Consider the following 17855-nt stretch of genomic DNA (forward strand, 5'->3'; position numbering starts at 1 on the left):
CAAAAGGTAAAGGTAGATCGAGTTCTGCTATTAAATGGGTTGCAAATTTTACACCAAAAATTTGTGATATTACAAGAAACAAGTTTAAAATTTTATAAAAAAATAAAAGTAATATATTTTTTTCCTTTTTTACCTTTATTTTTGTTTTACTTTATGTATTTTGTATTTTATTGTTTTTATTGTGTTTTATTTTATTGTTTTTATCGTGATAAATTTTTCCTGTGAAGCACTTTGTGACCTTTTTGTCTGTGAAAGGTGCTATAAAAATAAATTTTACTTACTTACATACTTACAAGAACAAAGATGGAATATTATGAGGGTAAAGTTGGGTTTTTAAAACAAAAGTTGTAATTTTACCCGAAAATAATTTTGAGGGAAAAGTGTGGAAAAAAAATTGCTAGAATTTTGCTGCAATTTTATGCTGAGAAAGTTTAAACTTGTATGAATACAAGTAACACTAACGAAGGTTATTACATTGTAAATATACAAGAACACCAATTTTAAGAAAGAAAAAAAAGATTACATTTTACAAGAAAAAGTTGTAGTTTTATGAGAAAAGGTCCAGAAAAAAAAGAAGAAAGACAAAAGAAAAAATGTGAGAAAATAAGTTAATAGTTTTAATATTCCGAGATAAAATATATATATATATATATATATATATATATATATATATATATATATGTGGGAATAAAGGTTGTAATTTTATAAGGTGAAAAAAATTATTCGAAAAAATAAAGTTGTAGTTTTATTAGGGTAAAAGTTAATTTTACAAAACTAAATGTTGTGATAGTATGAGATTAAGTAGTAATTTTACATGAATAAGAGTAGTTCAATATAAGTACTATAGCAAAGTGAATGTTGGTTAAAAAATTAAAAATAAAACTAGAAAAAAAATAATTTTTGAGAATCATTCAACTTCAGGTGAGTGAACTTATAGTTTCAGTTGAATAGTGTTATCTTGTGAAAATTACAACTTGATTCTGGTCAAATTAGCATTAGCCTTTAAATTAGCATTAACAAGGCCACGCCCATCCCTTCAGTGAGGTCCCTCGTGTGTGTCACTCTTCCAAGATCCCGCAGTTAAGACAAATGTTGAACTTTTGGCCCACTTCGTTTCATCAGTTTTTGCAGCCAGACGGAATTTGAGAAGCGTTCGTGATACGGTTCAAGCCGTAAACAAGCCAGCATTTTTTGCTGGATAAATTGTACGCGAGGATATAAAAATGTCCACCCAGTTGCGGTTTTCTTGGATGTGGATTTCTTTGGAGCGCATTCCAGGCGAGTCGCAACACGACGACCGCGTCAACAGTCAAAGCGCACGAGGAAGCAGCTGAAAAACATTCCTTACTGCAAATCGCCCACCGAGTTTCATTTAAAAGCCAACATGCTCATGAAAGTTTATTTCCGTTGAAACTATATTAGTCGGCGATCTTTAAGAAAATAGTCACATAAAGATGCAGAAAAGTGTGTACACAGCTCTCAGACGATCCACGGATAATATCTCGTTAAACTCTCTAATGTTTCTCATAATATAATGATTTGCTGTCATAGGCCTTCAATCAATACATCTGAATTTTACTATTTTCTTTTCAAAAAGTTTGCCCCTAAAACCGATTTCGTAATACGGATCTTCTGAGGATGAAATGTCAAATTACATATGAGATTTGTTCCAGAGTAAAACTTTGGGTGTGGACTATGGGCAGGAACGAGAGGGTGTGGGTCGGGGGTGGGGTTTGCTCTCTTTGCCGCCACGTCATTGGTGGGAACGGGGGACAAAAAAGCTCGTACCTGGCGCAGGTAAACAGACGGCCGCTGGGATTTACTGCAGCCCTGAGACGTCCTCTAAGTAGCCACCGTGTTGCTGCTTTTTTTTTTTTTTTCAATCTCAGTAATATCTTACTTTCCTTGTTACTGTTGTTCATTTTGATATATGTTACTGACAGGTAAGTTTAAAAAAAAAAAAAACATTGTTTAGTTTTTGCATTATTCTGATCAGGTTTAGAAGAGTCCTATTTGTGGAGTCTGGTCTTGTTCAAGTGGATTGCTTGTTATTTTTTCTTTCTTTTTCTTTGAATTCCGGGATTCTGCGATCCGTGAAACCATCCGTGTATTCTATCCTTCATTCCACCGGAGTCTGTCGATCTATGCCAATCAGATTTCAGTGGTTTGAAGAGTAAGACACATGGAACTTGTCTTCTGCAGATTTTTATTTTCTATACGATGGTTTATTCATTTATTTATTTATTTTTTCATTTCATGTGACCTTGGCGTCATGATATGTGATGTATACCGTATGTGAACCGTTCTGCACAAGCACAAGTCCCCAGCCAGGGCTCCGCTGCACCTTCAAAATACTCACCTTCGGCACATGCTTCTTCAATTGCATCATCATTTTATCTTTATTCACTGAGTAAGTACGAAAAAAAGTTTTTAAAAATAAAAATGTCAGATCAGATGCATGTCACGACATGTCCGGGCAGTCCGTAAAATGTTTTTGCTGTCCTTCGGCCAAAAGTGATGACAACACAATCTCCCCTATTAAATCCTCCACACCCTTTTATGAAGTTCAATTCCCACATCTATAGATGTCCCTCAACACATGAAAAACAAACAATTATTGACTTCTTTTTTTTTTTTTTTAAATCTCTTTCTTTCTACCATGTTTTAATCTAAAATGATAAATTTGCAACTTCCGACTAGAGTTTAATAAATCATTTAGCCCCCAATTACTATCAACATCAACTTAACAATTAACAGTTTGAATAAATAAATCATGTTGACTCTTTGAATTAGTGTTGTGCAAGGCAAAATCATAAATTATGACATCCTTGTCAAGGGTATTGGGTGTCAGTATTGCAACATTTTCACAAGTCTGAATACAAACATACGGATATACAGTACTGGCATGATAACAAACAAACAACATCAATTGGAAAAGTGTAAGAGATTTAGGGAATAAAAGTTCATTTATGTTGCAAATATCATGCACAAAGTGTTTTACATGCAGGCATAAAAAGAAATGACGGCAATAAAATATGTAGGCCTACTTAAAAAAAAAAAAACAATGTTAACCTTATGTTGGTTGGAGATAAAACATTTTAGTTTTATTCCAAATTTGACCATCATTTAGTTTAATGTCACTTGTTAAGTAAGAGCTTAGTTCAGAACGGTACATTGCATGAGTTAAGCATTGTGCCCTGATGGTTGTCGCCTCCTGCTGATCATAAGCCAGAATGCACTTTTACTTCTGCTAGACCCACAACTTCCCAACCATCCATTTTCTAAAGCGCTTGGGCCTTTCCCAGCTGACTTTGGTGTAGAGGCAGGGTATACCCGGAATGGATCCTAGCCAATCACATTATAGACCCAAAAAAAAAAAAAAAACTCTCACACCTATATTTATATTTATATCTTTTTGATAATAAAAGTTAACATTTTCCAAGAAACCTAAAAAATGTTACTTAAAAATGTTTTATTTATTTTATGATTAAAAAAAATGAGGTGAGAGGGAAAGACAAAAAGACAAAATGCTATAAAGTCTTGAGCAAAAAGTCCGTATGGCACAAGATTAAAGTTGTAATATTATGAGAAGAGCGATTTGTGAACAATAAAGTTACTTTCTTAGTTTACACGGTCAGTATCAAAGTGTGTAATATTACATGAATAGGCAAGTTTCCTAACCAAAAAATAAACCATAAAACGATTAAAAGTCATATTATTAAAATAAAATAAAAAAGTGATTTAGAAAAAAAGTAATTTTCGGAAAAAAATGTAATGTTTTTCCCCTGAAGTGTACATTTTTAAGATTAAAGCTGAAAATTACAGGAAGGAAGTCATGTTTTTAAGAAAAAGTGGTTGAATTTTCTAAAAATAAATAAAAAATAGGAGATTTATATTTTTTTTTTGGGGGGGGGGGAGTCATTTTTTTGGACCAAAATCATATTCCAAAAATTAAGTTAAATGTTTTTTTATATATATATTATTTTCCCAACAAAACGTACATTTTCAAGAGAAAAAAAATCAAGATGGGGAAAAAAAATAACAATAAATGTGCATGTTTACTCTTCAAAAACAAGTCCTATTCTTCTAGAGAACAAACTGTACGCGGTCCTCAAACGGTGGAGAGGCCTGTAGCTTGCTCCTTGACCACTTTAACTGTGACGCCGCACCCGAGCCTGCCGTTCACCTTCCTGTTGGACGCGATGATGATAAGCGGGCTCAGCGCAGCGTAGAGCGACGAGAAGAATATGCGCAGGTCCGACATCAGCGAGCTTCCCATTGTCTTCCTCACCGTGAGCGTGTACACCCACAGCCCGTTGTCCACCCCATACAGAACCACGTACAAGGTCACCAGGGCCACCACGGCTTTGGCCGCCCTCCGCTCCGACCCGCCACGTCGGGCCTTGGCCTGCTGGCTGTGCTTGTAGAGGAAGAACAGGATGATGAGACTGGCGAGGGCCATGAGGGCCATGGGCACCACGTCTCTGCCCACCTGAGCCGCCCCGTTGGCCTCCTTGGAGAGCTTGGAAGGGAAGTTGACGAAGCAGAACTGCACGTTGATGCCGTGGCTGGCCGGGGCGGACGTGTTCCTCGCCCCGAAGGAGAAGAGAATGGCGGCCGAGCTCATGCATGTGTTGAGCAGCCAGAGGATGAGGAACACCAGGCTGTAGTGGCGAGCTAGCCAGGTACAGATGGAAGCCCAACATGACCCGGGCAGGGCGACGCACAGAGACTGATAGGCGCTCAGGAGGAACGTCAGCCAGATGGAGAGAGCGCGCGACGTGCGATATACAAAGATGACGGCTTTGCAGCCGGCGTCGCTGAAGACGGTGGCGAGACGGAAAGACGCCAGAGTTTCCGGCAGGCAGCGCGCCGCCACCACCATCAGGTTGACGCACGCCAGGTGAAGCACGATGGCGTCAGCTGTGAGCAGACGCTTGTCTTGGTAGAGCACCGACAAGAAGGCCGTGATGACCACCAGGTTGCCGGGGACGCCCACCGCGCTCAGGGACAGGTACAGCATCCCGCGGACCAACACCTCGGACACCATTCCGTTGCAAAACTGGGGTTTGGCTTCACACCAATATAGTTGGATAGTTTCAAGAATGACCGTAAAGAATTGTATTTTCAATACATAGCTTTTTTTTTTTTAAGATTAAAGTCCAAATGTTAAGAATGAAGTATAATGTTGAGAAAGGTTTGATATTTTTTCAAGATAAAAAGTTGTATAGTTTAATTTTTTTTTATGTATTGATATGGTGAGAGAAAAAAGAAGGATGTATATTTTCAAGATTAAAGTCACAATATTATAAGTCCCACAATTTCAGCAGATAGGTTATGATTTTCATGAAAAAGTTATTGTTTCCCCTGAAAATCCAGAATATTACAAGATTTTATTTTTATTTTTTTTACGTTTTCGAGATTTAAATCATTATGAGAGTAAAGTCATATTTTGTAGGAAAAATGTGTATTCATCAATTCATATATTTTATATGACTTTTTTTTTTTAATGCTACATTTTCAAGGCAAATAGTTGTGGTTTTGAGCTAAACAATTCAAGAATTAAATTGGCAATTTTTGAGAGAAAAAAAAAGTAAAGCCGCAAAACTACAAGAATCAAACTACATTGTGCATTTGAAAGACTTTTTAAAACAAAAGTGGAATTTTTTTGCGATTTAAGTGTGAAAATTATGAGGAATTCTGCCTTTTCAGCAAAAACGTATAATTTTGAGAGGAAAGTTGTTTATCTTCAAGATAGTTAAAAATGTCCAGGGTAAGTCATAACATTACGAGAAAGCCGTATATTGTATGACTATTATTATGTCCTGTGTTTGGTAAAGTGCTTTGTTACAGCTGCAGCTGTTGTAAAATCGTGATTTAAAGAGGAGTTGAGTAAATCACAAGAATAATGTATTTATATGATTTTTAAAAAATATGCACATTTTTGAAGGTAAGTTCTAATATTACAAGAAAATAATCAAGATTTTTTACGTTTAAAGTCATAACATTATGTGAATAAGGTTTTTAAAATATTTTTTCTTGCTAGAATATGGTCGTCTTCTTCTTTTCCTTTTGGCTTTTCCCCTCATTTGAGAAATAAAGTCAATATTTTTAAGATGTATATTACAAGACTAAAGCAAGAATGAAGTCATATCGTTTTGAGAATTTCTATACATTTTTTAGATTAGTTTAAAATTACAAAAATAAAATCATACATTTGGGGGGGGGGGGGTGACATGTATTTTCAAGTTTTGAATTGTAATTTTATGAGATCAGTTTTTATACTTTTGAGAGTAAAAAGGTTGCTTGATTTTCCTTCAGTTATAGATTTTCAAAGTGAATTGTTTTTCATCCCAAAGTCATGTTTGCCCACTCACCTAACGCATCCGTCTGAGCGAAGCGGCTCTGGCAGTGACAAGCAGGTCCAACGTGGACCCCGATGTGCCCACCCCACCTCACTCTGCTTGTCTTCTTATAGCTGGGCGGAGGTCGAGTGTATACAGTACACTCCTGTGTGTTCACATTGACACTTATCGCACTTGACTGCAATTACTTGCGATCAATCCAGACGACTGCATTTGTCCCCTCAGAGGCATCACATCGACACCATCACGGCACATTTGTAGATGAGTCGTAATCTTAAAAGAATGTTGGATACGTATTCACGAGAAAAAAATTGTTTATTTTTTAAATACATATACAGTATTTTTAAGATTAACTCATTCACCTATTTTTTTTTTTTAAAGATTATTAAAAATTAGGGGCGACAGGCCGATCAACATTTTTAATTGTAATTAATCGCACTACTTCACTAGTTAACTCACGATTAATCACAATTTTTGTATCTGTTCTAAATGTACAATAAAAAAATATATAGGTTTTCATACCCTTAACAAAAGTGGGGAAAAAATGTTAAACTAATAGAAATAGTTCAAATGAATTTTTGACGTCTATAGCCGTCAAAGGCAGTAAATGGGTTATAGAGGTGTTTTCTGAAAATTTATTTCTTTATTTTCAAGAAATTTGATAATTATTGCAAAAATAAAGTTTTTCAAGACATGTTTTCATGTTTGTTTGAGATTAGTCATATGGGGAAAAAAAGTCATATTTGCAGAAGAAAGTTGGAAAAAGTCCTATTTTCCATGTAGATTGTCTACTATTATAAGATTAAGGTTCTGATATAAAAGTAGATATTTTTGTCATATTTACATTTATCATAATAAATTGGAAAAAGTTATACATTTTCAAGCTAAATAAGAATAAAGTATAATAATTGATGGACTATAAGGCGCACCTGACCATAAAACGCTCTAGCTAAATTTGGGGAATACTCGAGTTTGTTACACATATAAACCGCACCCGACTATAAACCGCAGGTGTTTTAATGTTACCGCACCGGCTTCCCTCTACTTTCTTTTCCATAATGCCGGCCCAAATTGTCTTTCTCTCGTTCTGTCTTTCCTACTGTATTTGGGCTCACTTGGTTTGTTTTGCTCTGCCTGACGCTCATTTGTGATCTGATGGATAAGCCGCACCTTTGTATTAGCCGCAGGGTCGAATGCAAGTGAATAAAGTAGCGGCTTATAGTCCAGAAATTACTGTAATATTTTTAATAGGCAACTTTAATCTTTCGTATGTCACTTTTTTCCTAGGAAATATAAACGGTTCAGAAAAAGGATGGATATCCAACTTTATTCTTGTAAAATGACACCTTTAATCCCCATACTCACCCACATACAAAATAAAAATGAATTAAAAAAAAATAATTAAAAAGAGAGAGAGCAATGATGATGACATAAAATTACCGAATGAACAATACTGAGCTCTCCAGAAAAAACAAAAAAACAATTATATTAGAGGTCATTTGATTATAATCTAGTGTTTGGTCAAACAAGGGCCATTGTGTCAGATTTAAGTTTTAGCATTCACGAGAAATAATCTGCATCATTAGAACATGTTGTTCTCAATCAGCAAGCCTTGATTGTAATTGTTGCACTTAAGCACATGATGCAGTCCACTGAGAAGGACGTGCTTGAACTTGCCATTTTAATGAGGTCTCAAAACACACACCATGAAAATAACACAACCCTCTCCTTTGAGAGAAGAAGCTTCTTTTAAGCAAAAACAAAAAAAAAACATTACAAATGATCATCAAAGGGAACATAATTACCTCGTGGTGTTAAGTGTGATTGTGTGTTAACAAGAATTTTCAATGAATAATAACAGGTTGTCCCCCAATGGGATGCGACATGAATTGTTATTGCGCTAATTGTCTTGCTGCTCTGCATCACGAAGCAAGGCAAGCGCCTCCTGATGGATCATTCAAGGCCAAAGAGATTTCTCGTTCGGTTATTCGGGTTCAACCGAGAACTTTTGTTAGAACTCTTAACGTCCTCTCGCGTGGGGGGGGAATGCTCCTAATTCTCCAAACTAACAAAGTCAATTACAAACATAGAAATGTCAGATGGTACTGATGCAGTTGTAGCGTTGAGGTTTGTGAAAGGCGGATACTTTACGTTATATGAATGACTCCGCTGCAGATGTCTTCAGCCTCTTGTAGGGTGAGGTCCAAATTGCCTTCAGATCATTAACAAGTGCAAGTTTTCTCTCATTGAAAAGGGCCTGAAATTCGGGAGCAGGACATCTCCAAATTTGGAGTTTCCTGCCAGCAAATGCTTTTCGCGGCCTTCGCTGCGGCTTCCTTCACTTAATGCTAGAATTAGATGCCTTCACTTCGCAAGGTTGATGATCAGGCCCATGGCACATGTCCTTTGAAGAATTTGTTTATTTCTTCCTTTAAAAACTCTTGAAATGCTTTTTACAGTCATACAACAAAAGGAAAGGATGGCCTATTGGTTTCTTTGGTTAACTCATTCACTGCCATTGATGCCTATAAACGTCAAAAATTCATTTGAACTATTTCTATTAGTTTAACATTTTTTTTCCACTTTTGTTAACAAGAGTATGAAAACCTAGACATTTCTTTTTAATAATCTTTTTTCTTTTTTTTTAAAAAAAAGAAAAGATTATTAAAAATTAGGGGCATCAGGCAATTAACATTTTCAATTGTAATTAATCACATGACTTCAATAGTTAACTCACGATTAATCACAAATTTTATATCTGTTCTAAAAAATTCTAGGTTTTCATACTCTTGTTAACAAAAGTGGGAAAAAATAAGTTTTAAACTAATATGAATACTTCAAATGAATTTTTGACGTCCATAGCCGTCGATGGCAGTGAATGAGTTTAAGAAAAAGCTGTCATGTGACGCTCCAGAGAAGTGGATCCCATGTGTGGGAAAGTTCCTTCGTCCCTGTTTAGTGTGTCCGTTCCCCGTTTCCTGATCTCTATTGTTTCTTTTATCCATCTTTTGTATTTTTGTTTTTTCTGTTCCAATGATGCTTGCTTTGTCCCCAGTCCACGATGTGGTTTTCTCGTTTGCAGTGATCTGATATGGCGGATTTGAGGTTTCCTTTTCTGCTCTGGTGTAATGTGTTGCTGTTTGTTTGACACATTCCTTTTGGTGTTCTTTTTTTCAGGGTATTTCATATATTACGTTGCATTGATATGAAATAACCTGCAATAAAAACCTATCTCGTGGAAACGGCATTTATTGTCATGAAACGTAATAATGTTCCAAATAATCATAATCAAATCAATTCCTCCATTCATTCCCATTTTCCATACGGTGGTCTTTGCTTTACAGTAAACGCCTTCTTTCAGCTTGATTACTGATTTTCATACAAAATGGCTGTCATAAGCTTTCGGCCACTCTTTTGATCAGGTCACAACTGTGCTGCGTTTTCTTGCTATCAGTGCACAGAGTTGTCCTGGTACAGTAAAAAAAAAAAAAAAGGTGACTGGTGACCGATAACTTCTGTTTCTGTTCATCGTAGACCAATCTTTTCAAACACTTATGTCTCTCCTTTTGAAGAAAAAAAAAAGAAGAAATTAGGATAAACAAAATCTGAAAAAAGTAAACAGTAAAACCTTAGCCACCCGTGTTGGGCTACACTTTCCCTTTGAGACGACTTGATTCCATTTTCTCTTTCTCTCTCTCTCTCTCTCTCTCTCTCTCCCTCTCTCTCTCTCTGCCTTGTTTTTTGCCGAAACTCCGGTCAAATGAGCTCTCCAAGGACATTGTAGCCTATAAATGTTGTCTTGCGGGGTTTTAGCAGCTAACAACCTGCGTGTCATACCTTGCTCAGGTGAGAATGGTTTATGAGGCGCTAGATTATTTCGGGGGGCGTCCGAGAGGTTCTTGTGTGGTGCATTTCTAACAGGTGTGCTTCTCTGTCTAAAAAAAAAAAAGATCCAGGCTTTGGTGGCATGGACCTGTGCGTGACCATAAAAGGCGTCTCCTTTCTCTTACAAACAGGAATTGGCATTTTGGGGAACGGTGCGGTGCTGCTGGCCTACGCCCACATCGTCTACACCCAACGCAAACTCCTTCCCGTGGACATGATCCTGTGCCAACTGGCCTTTGCCAACCTGATGATCCTGATGATCCGCTGCGTGCCCCAGACCATGACGGTGTTCGGCCTCACCGACCTGCTGGACGACCCGGGCTGCAAGATGGTGATTTACGGCTACCGCGTGGGCCGGGCCTTGTCCATCTGCATCACTTGCATGCTCAGCGTGTTCCAGGCGGTGACCCTCGCACCCGCGGGGCCTCACTTGTCCAGGCTGAAGTCTGCCCTTCCCTCCCTGGTCCTCCCCACCTTCGCCGTGCTCTGGTTCCTCAACATGGTCATATACATCCCGGCCCTCCTCTTTTCCACGGCCCCGCGTAACAGCACCGTCCCCGCTTTCACGCTCAACCTGGGCTTCTGCCTCATGGACTTCAAAGACAACATGCTCTACATCATCCAAGGGGTGATTGTCTCTGGACGGGATTTCTCCGTCGTGGCCCTGATGTTGGTCTCCAGCGGTTTCATTCTGCTGCTTCTCCACCGTCACAGCCACCAGGTGAGAAGCGTCCGGCGCTCCCGTCCGGCCGAGACCAGAGCGGCCAAGACGGTGGTCACCCTGGTGGTCCTCTACGTCTTCTTCTTCGGCATCGATAACGCCATCTGGATCTACATGTTGACCGAGGCCAAGGTGTCCCCCGTGGTGGCCGACATGCGAGTGTTCTGCTCCTCCTGCTATGCGTTCCTCAGCCCGTACTTCATCATTTCCTCCAACAAGAAGGTCAAGGCCAAAATTGTGTGTGTGGTCGAGCAGGACCGACCGGAGTCAATGGACACTCAGGAGTCTTAATGACTTCATTCTTCAACAAAATTCTTCTTAAAACTTCTGTTAACAAGTTTTACTTAACTATAGATAGTTATGTCTGCAAAACTTTGACTCATTGTTTTGTGTTTTTGTTTCTTTGTTCCTTCTTCTTTTTTTATATATATATGTATATATATATATATGTATTTGCTGTGTGTTTTTAACCACTGCATTTTGTTGTCTGACTTTCTAGTCAATAAAAAAAAAAAAAAAGTCAAATATGTATTTATCCAGAAAATTAGTGTGACAATGATGAAGCAACTGGTATGAAGTTCAAAAAAGCAAAATCAATTTTAAACTTTGTTTTTTTGCTGAATGAATACTACATCATCGGAGGTGTATATCCAAGAATTAACTTCTAAAAAATAATTCAAACAAAAACAAAACCCAAACCTCGTTGTTTGCTTCATGGAAACTATCGTCATCAGACGTATCCATTTAAGCAGACTTTCATTTTTAATAGTTACTTTATTTGCATAATCATACAATTCTTTTGACACTTTTGTGTTTAATTTACGAGGAAGTGAGTTTGGAACGTCCGTGTTCACTGCAGTAAATTTTTTTCTGGAATCGGGTTCAAAGGCCACTCAGTGAGAACACTACATGATCACAATTCTACATCATAAATAGCCTTTTTTTTTTTTCCATGTGTGGGATTTTATAGGCCAACAAAATCCTCTTGCAGTGTAGGTTTTTTTGGAAGCATAACTAAGGGACATTTCAGGGCAGCTTGATTTTTTTTTTTGATTTTCAATAAATCAATACATTTAATTTATTATACTCATTAAAAAGGGTAAAAATCAACCTCGCACTCTGCTTTATATTTTGGCGTTGTACAGCACACAGCGAATCAGAGCACTCGCTTCATTTTCAATAGAGGCGTATCTAATTGTCTAGTGTAATAATGTGCAAGATGATGCTGGAAGGATCTATTGAATGGTGCAAGAGATCAGAATTTTCCGGTATGATAAAGCATACGAATGATTGTCAAAATATAAACAATAAAGTGGCAAATATGTGTTCTTCTAAAACTTCCAAGATTCCATTTCACACCAGATGACATGATGTTTTTCTTTTTCATTTTCCTGAAACCAATACAGCAGAACTGGAACAGCTTAAAAGTCACAAAAGCATGAATTATTTATTTTTGAATTGGTTTGCCATTGCAAATGTCTAATTTCACCCCAAACTCCCCACCCATCCATAGACACCTGGGTTCGACTTTTTTAGCCTTGATGCTGAATCTGTGAGACCAAGCAACTAGTAAATCAGCACTAAAAAATCCTATTTCCATCTGTAAATTACAATCACGCTTATATTTATTTCAAGCAAACTGACCTTATCACCAGCAATTAAAAGACTGTTTGTAAAATGGTGACCAACCAAATAGTAGTCAAGACACATTAATTACTGAAACAGGATGTTAAATAAAGCTCATTATTTATTTTCTATAAGTTTATATATATATATAAAAAAATACCTTTCATAATATGCATCTGTTGCTGCTAGGAAAACTCTAAATATTTAATTCTTTGAGTCCTGAATGAATGAATGAATTGTATGAAGCTTTTTTTTTTATTATTTGGTGGGTTCGAACATGTACAAAATAAAGGAACAAACTGTTATCATAAGTACACTTGTGAGTAAAAGGGAAAAAAGAGAACTCACACAAACATTGAAACAAAACAAAACGTTCCCGATCATTGGTCATAAGTTCCCCGCATAGACGGTACACGTTCAAAAAGGCGGACCTATAAATGTTCTACCCCTTTAATCTCCATTGCATCATCAGTACATCAAAATTATGTTACCATATCTTACAGGCAATACTTTCCTATCCACTACTCATATTTATAATTATCTTGTTGATCACCGAATGATTCCCGAGCGCGGCCGTTGCTGCTGCTCACCGCTCCCGCAGGTGACGGGTCAAATGCGGAAAACAAATTTTGTGACCATCAGTGGTGCTTTAACTTGAATCTCAGTACACTATAAGACTGTATAGTATCCTATTACATTTAACGATAGGAAAGTTAATACACAAATTATTATTATTAATAAAAATATACCTTAAATAATGGGCTTTTACATAATGACAATAATATAACCAGTATTTCTACAACTCGTCAAGGCCTTCCTCTTCCCTGTACTTCTGGGGAAAAAAATATTTATTTTTGAAATGGTGTATGTTTGGACATTCTTGTAGTCTGTTACAAACATTCATTGAGCGTACACAAAAACGTTTCATATTTGTCTGTGAGTACTTTGTCTTTAAATGACAATGTGTGTGTCTCCCTTAAATTATAGCCATCCTATATGTATGAAAAAAAAATGATGCAGAAAGTGGAAATAAAAATATATTGTACATCATGCATCTTAATGTTTTAGGGCTTTTTAAAATAACAGATCCTCAGGATTTTTTTAATTTTTTTTTTATTGCATTACAGGTCAGATGAAATATTCTCGTGGGCCATATTGCTTATCCAAGCTACATAGAAGAGCATGCTTAAACTTGCCGTTTTATAATGAGGTCTCTAAACATGTAAAACACGCGCGCGTGTAAGTGAAACTAACAACCCTCCCTAGAGAAAGTAATTTCTTCACAAATGATCAGCGGAGCAAACATGCAACAACCTGATAGTGCGAACAAGAAACAATTATAAGTTGAGTCACTGACAACCTTTAGATTTAAATGAACAACAACAACAGGTTTTCCCTGCGTCCCCAATGAGTTGCAACATGTGTTGTTATCCCACTAATTGTCTTGTTCCTCTGCGTCAGAAACAGGATGTGAGAGGGAAGAGAGTGCACGCGGATGCAATCGACAACAAATGTGACAACGTTGATGGATTCCTCTGTCTTGACCAATCATGTGGGAATTGTCATTACAACACTTGAGGAGATTGATGTGCAGTGTGCACAAAACAAAGAAAGTCGTACACTCAGAGGCAACATTCAGCCTATCCCAGCTGACTTCTGGCAAAACAAGTGGGGTACGCTCTGGACTCGTTGCCAGTCAATCACAGGGCACATAAAGACAATCATTCAAAGTCACATTCACATCAATGGACAATTTGGAGTCATCTCAACTCGATGCATGTTTTGGGGAAAGTTGGAGGAATCCAGAGTGCTAAAGACTGCACAAGAACAGGGAGAACATGCAAACTCTATAGCAAGGCCGTAGATGAGGTTCAAACATGAACGTCAGAAAAGTGACTGCTGAGTACAACATGAGAGAGACAATTAACTCATTCACTGCCATTGACAGCAGTAGACGTTAAAAATTAATTTGAACTATTTCTATTAGTTTAACATTTTTTTTCCATTTTTGTTTAAAAGAGTATGAAAGCCTAGATTTTTTCAAATTACAAATTTTATATCTGTTCTAAATGTACAATTAAAAAAATTGGTTTTCATACTCTTGTTAACAAAAGTAGGAAAAAAATGTTAAACCAATAGAAATAGTTCAAATGAATTTTTGACGTCTATAGCCGTCAATGGCAGTAAATGAGTTAATAATCTTTTCTTACATTTTTTTTTTTTTAAAGAAAAGATTATTAAAAATTAGGGGCATCAGGCGATTACAATTTTTAATCGTAATTAATCGCATGATTGCACTAGTTAACTCACAATTAATCACAATTTTTATATCTGTTCTGAATGTACAATTAAAAATATATAGGTTTTCAAACTCTTGTTAACAAAAGTAGAAAAAATGTTAAACTAATAGAAATAGTTCAAATTAATTTTTGACGTCTATAGCCGTCAACGGCAGTAAATGAGTTAATAATCTTTTCTTTAAAATATTTTTACAACTTTTTGTTTATTTATTTTTTAAAGAAAAGATTATTAAAAAAGTAGGGGTGTCAGGAGATTCCAATTTTTAATCATAATTAACCGCATGACTGCACTAGTTAACTCACGATTAATCACAAATTGTATATTTCTTCTAATACAAATTAAAAAAAATTCTAGGTATTCATACTCTCGTTAGCAAAAGTGGGAAAATTGTTAAACTAATAGAAATAGTTTAAATTAATTTTTGACGTCTATAGCCGTCGATGGCAGTGAAAGAGTTAAGTAATATATGTTCCTTAAAGTTAATCGTCAATATGCATTGGCGGATTGGTACAGAGCCCTGTTTCGAATAGCAAAAGCTACAAGTAATTGAAACCCCCAGAAAAGGGTTTGTAACTGCGGCCCATGTCACAAATTGGTGGGAAAAAAACGATTCCTCCTATTATACAAGTCAATGGCCTGATTAAATGAAGCTCCACCCCCTCACTTCAACATACGTAAACCTCCTTCTTTGCAGGTTGTTTTGACGGTCCCGTTTCGCAGATTTGTTTTTCTTTTGTCCAGTTTTAACTCATTTTTTGTTCTTTATTTTTCATTTATTTCTCCAGCACGCCCGTGACCTTTGTGAGGCTGTAGAAAAAGAATGGATGGATTTTGGCATGTAATTCCATTTTTTTGGCCAATAGGTTGCAGCACAAAACTAAATTTGCAAAAAGAGAAAACAAAAAAGTGTATCAAGGTCAGCCTCGTTTTTGCTGAAGAGATGAGACATTACTAAATGTCTCGACCCTCTATCATCCTGCATTTTACGCCTACAGAAGGCAATGTCTGGCTTTAGGTTCATTTTAAAATGTAGGTGACATCTTTGAGCGTGATTATTGATTTATTTTGACGGAAAAAACGGGTATCGGCACACTGTAAAATATTTTTAGTCTTATCTATTGCGCTTCTTGCTCTCTCTCACTATATATAAGTTCATTTTACTAAACAAACATTAAATACTGTTACTGTAAGGCATGGGCATCTTCTAAGGGTGAGCAGTTTTACTTTATTTTAGTTTACTTTACCGTAATTTCTCTTGAAGCCTTACTGACAGTTAAGAAAGATAAAATGTGACTTAAAAAATTGCCTGTACAGTATAGTTCAGCCTGAAGCAAAATCACTTGTATTGCTGCCTACATGTTTTTTTTTTTTTTTAAACCTGTTTTTGATTATGTTGGAAGAAAAACGAAATTGTAGCAACCAGTAAGGTCCATCAAGATAAATGGGAATCAAAATAATATCATAATTGTTCCCTGAGCGTCATGCCCTCTGAGACCACTCGAATAATATTGTTTTGTGGTTTTAATTTGCCAAATTAATTTAGTCGAAACTCTGGGTTGAACTCAAAGATCCCCAATGGGAGATAGGAGGCTATAAATGCGATCGTGTGTAGAGTTTAATAACGCTCTCAGCCTGCTGCCCATTTGCTCAGGTGAGATTACTTGTGTTGCCTTTCAGGTTTTTACAAGGCGTGCATCTCCATCTGCTTGAATCCAAAAGCCCGGTCCAGGCCTCGGTGGCATGGACCTGTGCGTGACCATCAAAGGCGTCTCCTTCCTCTTGCAAACGGGGATAGGCATCCTCGGGAACAGCGTGGTTCTGCTGGCCTACGCCCACATCGTCTACACAGAACGCAAACTCCTTCCCGTGGACATGATCCTGTGCCACCTGGCCTTTGCCAACCTCCTCCTCCTGCTGACCCGATGCATGCCCCAGACCATGACGGTGTTCGGCCTCACCGACCTGCTGGACGACGCGGGCTGCAAGGTGGTGATTTACGGCTACCGCATCGGTCGGGCTTTGTCCGTTTGCATCACTTGCATGCTCAGCGTGTTCCAGGCGGTGACCATCGCCCCAGCAGGGCCACACTTATCCAGGCTGAAGCCTGCCCTTCCCTCCCTGGTCCTCCCCACCTTCGCCGGACTCTGGTTCCTCAACATGGCAATATGCATCGCCGCCCCTTTCTTCTCCATGGCTCCGCGGAACGGCACCGTCCCAGCATTCACGCTCAACCTGGGCTTCTGCCACGTGGACTTCAGAGACAGCCTGTCCTATGTCATCAACGGGGTAGCGGTCTCCGGAAGGGATTTTGTCTTTGTGGCATTGATGTTGGCCTCTTGTGGTTACATTCTGCTGCTTCTCCACCGCCATAGCCGCCAGGTGAGAGGCATCCGTCGCTCCCATCCGGCGGAGAACAGAGCGGCCAAAACGGTGGTCGTCCTAGTGGTCCTCTACGTCTTCTTCTTCGGCATCGATAACGTGATCTGGATCTACATGTTGACTGAGGCCAAGGTGTCTCCAGTGGTGGCGGACATGAGGGTGTTCTTCTCCTCCTGTTATGCATTCCTCAGCCCGTACTTTATCATTTCATCCAACAAAAAGGTCAAGGCCAAAATCTTGTGCACAGCCGAGCAGGACAATCCGGCGTCGACTGACACTCAGGAGTCAAATGATAAATGATTATTTCTTTTTTGATAAGACTATTAATAGTTTTGTCTCTGAGCTTTACTTACTTATGTTGATCCTCACAATGTTAAAAAAAAATGTTCAAAGCAACATTTATACTTATGTATGTTACAAATATTGATCTTGCATCAAAAAAAAACTTTAAAGTTGATAAATGATCAACAGGAAAACGAGACAATGGGGAAGTTAGTTAGCTGAATTTGTATCACTAACGCAATAGTAACGTCATAATTATGTTCACTATTTGAATGAAAATCAGCTCCATGTCATAA

The 17855-nt window shown here is 37.7% G+C and overlaps 3 protein-coding genes across 6 annotated transcripts in view; 2 read left to right on the forward strand and 1 right to left on the reverse strand.

Annotated features, from left to right (window-relative positions):
- The window catches only part of LOC144056210 (olfactory receptor class A-like protein 1), a 159504-nt gene extending 148053 nt beyond the window's left edge, over window positions 1–11451 (forward strand). For 2 of the 4 annotated variants that reach the window (XM_077572763.1, XM_077572767.1), the window contains one exon: window positions 10382–11451. In XM_077572763.1, coding sequence (XP_077428889.1) covers window positions 10382–11262 — 881 coding nt within the window. In that variant the 3' untranslated portion in view covers window positions 11263–11451. Of the gene's footprint in view, window positions 1–2194; window positions 2411–4090; window positions 5015–10381 lie in introns of those variants that run through there. The other 2 variants (XM_077572766.1, XM_077572764.1) reach the window with 2 other exon arrangements.
- ora2 (olfactory receptor class A related 2) lies at window positions 4112–5050 on the reverse strand. The gene has a single exon (XM_077572768.1). It carries the CDS (start codon window positions 5048–5050, stop codon window positions 4112–4114), a length of 939 nt encoding a protein of 312 aa, XP_077428894.1.
- Window positions 11452–16176: 4725 nt separating the features above from the next.
- On the forward strand, window positions 16177–17640 carry ora1 (olfactory receptor class A related 1). The gene has a single exon (XM_077572221.1). It carries the CDS (start codon window positions 16639–16641, stop codon window positions 17575–17577), a length of 939 nt encoding a protein of 312 aa, XP_077428347.1. The 5' UTR covers window positions 16177–16638; the 3' UTR covers window positions 17578–17640.
- Window positions 17641–17855: the final 215 nt, after the last annotated feature.

The sequence above is a fragment of the Vanacampus margaritifer genome, chromosome 8 (genome assembly GCF_051991255.1).
Source record: "Vanacampus margaritifer isolate UIUO_Vmar chromosome 8, RoL_Vmar_1.0, whole genome shotgun sequence".
Taxonomy (NCBI): Eukaryota; Metazoa; Chordata; class Actinopteri; order Syngnathiformes; family Syngnathidae; genus Vanacampus; species Vanacampus margaritifer.

Bases quoted from the DNA above. Each gene is read 5' to 3' on its own strand.
- ora1 (XM_077572221.1), top strand. From the start codon at position 16,639: ATGGACCTGTGCGTGACCATCAAAGGCGTCTCCTTCCTCTTGCAAACG.
- ora2 (XM_077572768.1), bottom strand. From the start codon at position 5,050: ATGGTGTCCGAGGTGTTGGTCCGCGGGATGCTGTACCTGTCCCTGAGC.